General features: G+C 38.5%; 1 protein-coding gene across 1 annotated transcript; it reads right to left on the minus strand.

Moving 5' to 3' along the window:
- Positions 1-632: 632 nt before the first annotated feature.
- On the minus strand, positions 633-3,263 carry LOC110934834 (putative transcription factor bHLH107). Its single transcript, XM_022177594.2, has 3 exons — positions 3,027-3,263; positions 2,007-2,473; positions 633-654 (listed from the first exon to the last, which is right to left on the minus strand). Exons 1-3 carry the CDS (start codon positions 3,261-3,263, stop codon positions 633-635), a joined length of 726 nt encoding a protein of 241 aa, XP_022033286.2.
- Positions 3,264-3,951: the final 688 nt, after the last annotated feature.

Here is a 3,951-nt window from a genome sequence, read left to right on the forward strand (position 1 = left end):
CTTTTTTCGGGAAGCATGGGCGACAAGGCCGGCTGACATGACAGAAAGTAACTGACAAAGCAACTGTTCATCTCCGATAAGACAGGGATGTTAGATAGTCACATCAAACACTTCCCCATGACTACCAAGCTTCCATCAGAAGGAAACAACAAGGAGCCAAGACCCATGCGCCGTGCGTCCACTTGGCTCATTTTTTATCAAGTGCCAAGACCCATGCGCCGCGCGTCCTCTTGGCTTATTTTTTACAAAGTCCCAAGACCCATGCGCCGTGCATCCACTTGGCTCAATTTTTATCAAGTGCCAAGACCCATGCGCCGCGCGTCCACTTGGCTCATTTTTTACAAAATGCCAAGACCCATGCGCCATGCGTCCACTTGGCTCATTTTTTACAAAATGCCAAGACCCATGCGTCGTGCGTCCACTTGGCTCATTTTTTACAAAATGCCAAGACCCATGCGCCATGCGTCCACTTGGCTCATTTTTTACAAAATGCCAAGACCCATGCGCCGTGCGTCCACTTGGCTCAATTTTTACAAAATGCCAAGACCCATGGGCCATGCGTCCACTTGGCTTAATTTTTATAAAGCACCAACACCCGTGCGCGACAAGACGGTTTGGTTCAAATTTTTCTTTCAGATCACCAAACGCCACGCGCTGCAAAAAAAAAAAAAAAAAAAAAAAACCACTACTTTCATAAGTCCAGAATCCCTCCTAGACGATCAACTCAACTAGAAGGCACACTGGACTGGGGGACTTGAAGAGGTATGGTCCCAATTCCCTGCCTACATGGCAGGGACCACACCACTTTTGAGCATACAAGGCGTCCACATCAGCGAAGCAATCCAGAAGCTTCTAGAAACTTCTGGAAGACTTACAGCTGGCACCAAAGATGCTCTATCCGACATAAAGGACAACACGTGTCACCACTCGCAGAACGCCAAATAGGCCTGCGACAAATCGGGGAGCAGAGCTGACAACACCAGTACGAGGTCTCCAGCGTGGGCAAATGTAAGAACGCCACGTGTACCACTACACCTGCCGTGACAGAGCAGACCAAGAGGATATTCCCCTTGTTCGGACAGCTGGCACGCGCCCACAACTGGCACACCTGCTCCTTCCTTCTTCACCCTCCGGCTATAAATAGGACCCTTCATCATTCAGGTTCAGGATCTTTACTCTCCATACTCACTCTATACACACACTATTATTTTCTCTCAGAACAGTACTTATTCTCACGCCGGAGCTTGGTTAAGAGGGAAATCCCCTTTCTCCCCCTCTTAACGAGACTGACGGTGTTTACTGTTTTGCAGATCTCCAGCCATTGATACGAGCAAGGAAAGAGGTTGAACCCCATAGACGAAACAACCCCATCAATAAACCTCGTGTTATTCGGTGTTTCATCACATACATTTGGTGATGCGTGACCATCTACAAGTTTGATTGTTGGTTCGCAAAATGAGTCTTACAATGAAGGGATTATGGTTTGAAAACATGTTGCATGTTTTATATAATTATTATAACAAACTCCTTTCTCTAATACTCATGTTTATTAGGTTGACAATTATGTTGGGTTGACGGGTTAAAATTTATGAACAAAAACACTACCATTATGTGTATTCATGTGAACTACATCAAATATAATATGGGCATAGAAAACCATCTAACTTGAACATTGTCTTGGTAACTTAGTAATTTAAGTGGGCTGGCATGTCAAAAAGGGTTGCAATCAAGTTTTAAATGGATTGATGGGTTGTAAACAGTTCTAATAAATTTGTAAACGGGTTAAACACGTCTTAAACCGGAGGACTAACTATACTTATCAATTATATATTTTTATTAGGATTTTAAAGGAGTTGTTAGGTTGAACTATTTAGTTTTGGCGTAACCTGAACTTGACTCTAGTTGTTTAAATAGGTTAACCAGAACACGATCTATTTATTTAACTAAAAATGTCATTTGGAAATCCATATAACTATAAACTTTTGGGCCTATGACGATCCGCAAACCTTTGGCCCAATGCAATAAAATCTGGTTCAATAGACCCATGGCCCATGACCTTGGCCCGACCAAGGATTTGATCCTCCACCACTGCTTTCAACGCCCTCCTTAACAACCCAATATCCTCCCCTATGTCACGACACTGTGGCCATTCGACCACCATATCCATTTTTGTTCGTCCGCCCACTGTTGCCATCTCGGCCATCACCGCCTTTCCATTGGCCGACCGAATTGCTTTTGTCAAGCCATGGTTGAGATCCGGTCTGTCCTCACAACAGATAATTGCTCGGACAGTTGTCTTATCGCCATTGTCGCAATAGCTAATGGACATTTCGTCATACTCACTAGGGATGAAAATTGGTTGGCACATGGAACACCCGTCTCCATCCTCATGCGACGTCACGATGTTTGCAACCATGTTTTTGAGCTTCTTTAAATGTTGCACCGTCTCCGTTAGCACGGAAGCCTTGTCGGTCTGTAACATATAGTATATACAAAATACACATTAGTTAGTAAACTATGAAGTTATAGTGTGTAAAAATAAACTTTTAAACAACAATAAAACTTATATGAATAATCTGTTAGCAAAGGTAGGCTTATAAGTGGGCTTTAACATCTATTACGTACCAATGTCGGACTTAGTTTACCCCTAACAAACATATATGATGACTTCTAAATATTATATAATAAATTGTTTGACATATATTCTGTTAACTTTCTATATATATTTGTGAAAAAAAAAAAAAAAAACTAATCCTCTAATTATATTTTCCTGTCTTTTTGGTATTACATTTATTTATCAAAATGTTGATATTTTCTTAAAAGTTAGACAAATGCCATCATGTTAACAAGGATAATTTAGTTATTATTCAAGAAAGTATAATGGTATTCCATAAAATACAACAAAATCAAATAAGACACGCCTTGAAACTCATGTATACCGTATCTTGGTATACCAGATACTTATTATATATATATGTCACGTATAAGTATCGTATAAGAGGAGACACACGGGGTCTCATACTTACTTTTAGCAACCCTGGAAATAATTGTCGGAGAGAGTCATAATGGCTATTGATTCGCTTTCTACGTTCGCGCTCAGAGAGCGCATGCTTGTTGTTAGCCGTTTCGACCATCTTTTCTTGTTTTGTGACTGCTATAGATCCTCCATTGATTGAGCTACTTGAATCTCCACCACTAATGTTCTTCTTTGGAATTTCATCACTTTCTTGATTTCTATGGTCATCTCGAAACGAAACCACCATGTTTTTGTGCACGGTGATGGGATAACGGATCCGGGAGGAATGAGGAAGACGATGTTAAAACAATTTAATGGAAAATAATTGAGAATTATCTCATGGAAATTCTAATAATAAAACTGTAATAAATGTTGCATGATAGTAAATCATAAGTTATAAAGAAACATAAATTGTTTGAGGAATGGTGGTATTTGATTCCAACTGAATTTCGTTATAAATAAATAAGAAGTAAATAATAAGTTAGCGAATGTCCACAATAAATGTGACAAAAATGGCAGAAGTATGTGTCCTCCGATTTTGTTTTCTTGTTGGAACTTGGAAGCATACAATTTTAATTATCATTATAGAAACTCTATAAAATAATACACTTGAAACCATCAAAATTTATTAATTAAAAGAGTTATTAATTAATCGATAAATTAATAATTATTAATTTATATATTAATTAATATTTTATTAATTTATAATAGAATACTTAGTTTACAAACACATTTCAAGCTTCCACTTAATTATTGTACACAATGCATTTATATCAAATGAACGGCCCAATTTGAAAGAAACCTTCAATCGTCCACCTTATTATGCTTCTTGTGTTCAATGTATCACTTTATGGACATTAAATATTTTTTATATAAATACAAGATTAAAATAGGTTAACACAAACAAATCATATACACAACATGGCTTCCCATCT

The sequence above is a fragment of the Helianthus annuus genome, chromosome 4, assembly GCF_002127325.2.
Source record: "Helianthus annuus cultivar XRQ/B chromosome 4, HanXRQr2.0-SUNRISE, whole genome shotgun sequence".
Classification (NCBI taxonomy): domain Eukaryota; kingdom Viridiplantae; phylum Streptophyta; class Magnoliopsida; order Asterales; family Asteraceae; genus Helianthus; species Helianthus annuus.

Excerpts from the sequence above, each read along its gene's own strand:
- LOC110934834 (XM_022177594.2), bottom strand. The coding sequence starts at position 3,263 with ATGGTGGTTTCGTTTCGAGATGACCATAGAAATCAAGAAAGTGATGAA. Across the intron at positions 2,474-3,026 it reads TATTTCCAGGGTTGCTAAAA|ACCGACAAGGCTTCCGTGCT; the intron begins GTAAGTATGAGA and ends TATATGTTACAG. Across the intron at positions 655-2,006 it reads TTTATTGCATTGGGCCAAAG|CGCGTGGCGTTTGGTGATCT; the intron begins GTTTGCGGATCG and ends TTTTTTTTGCAG.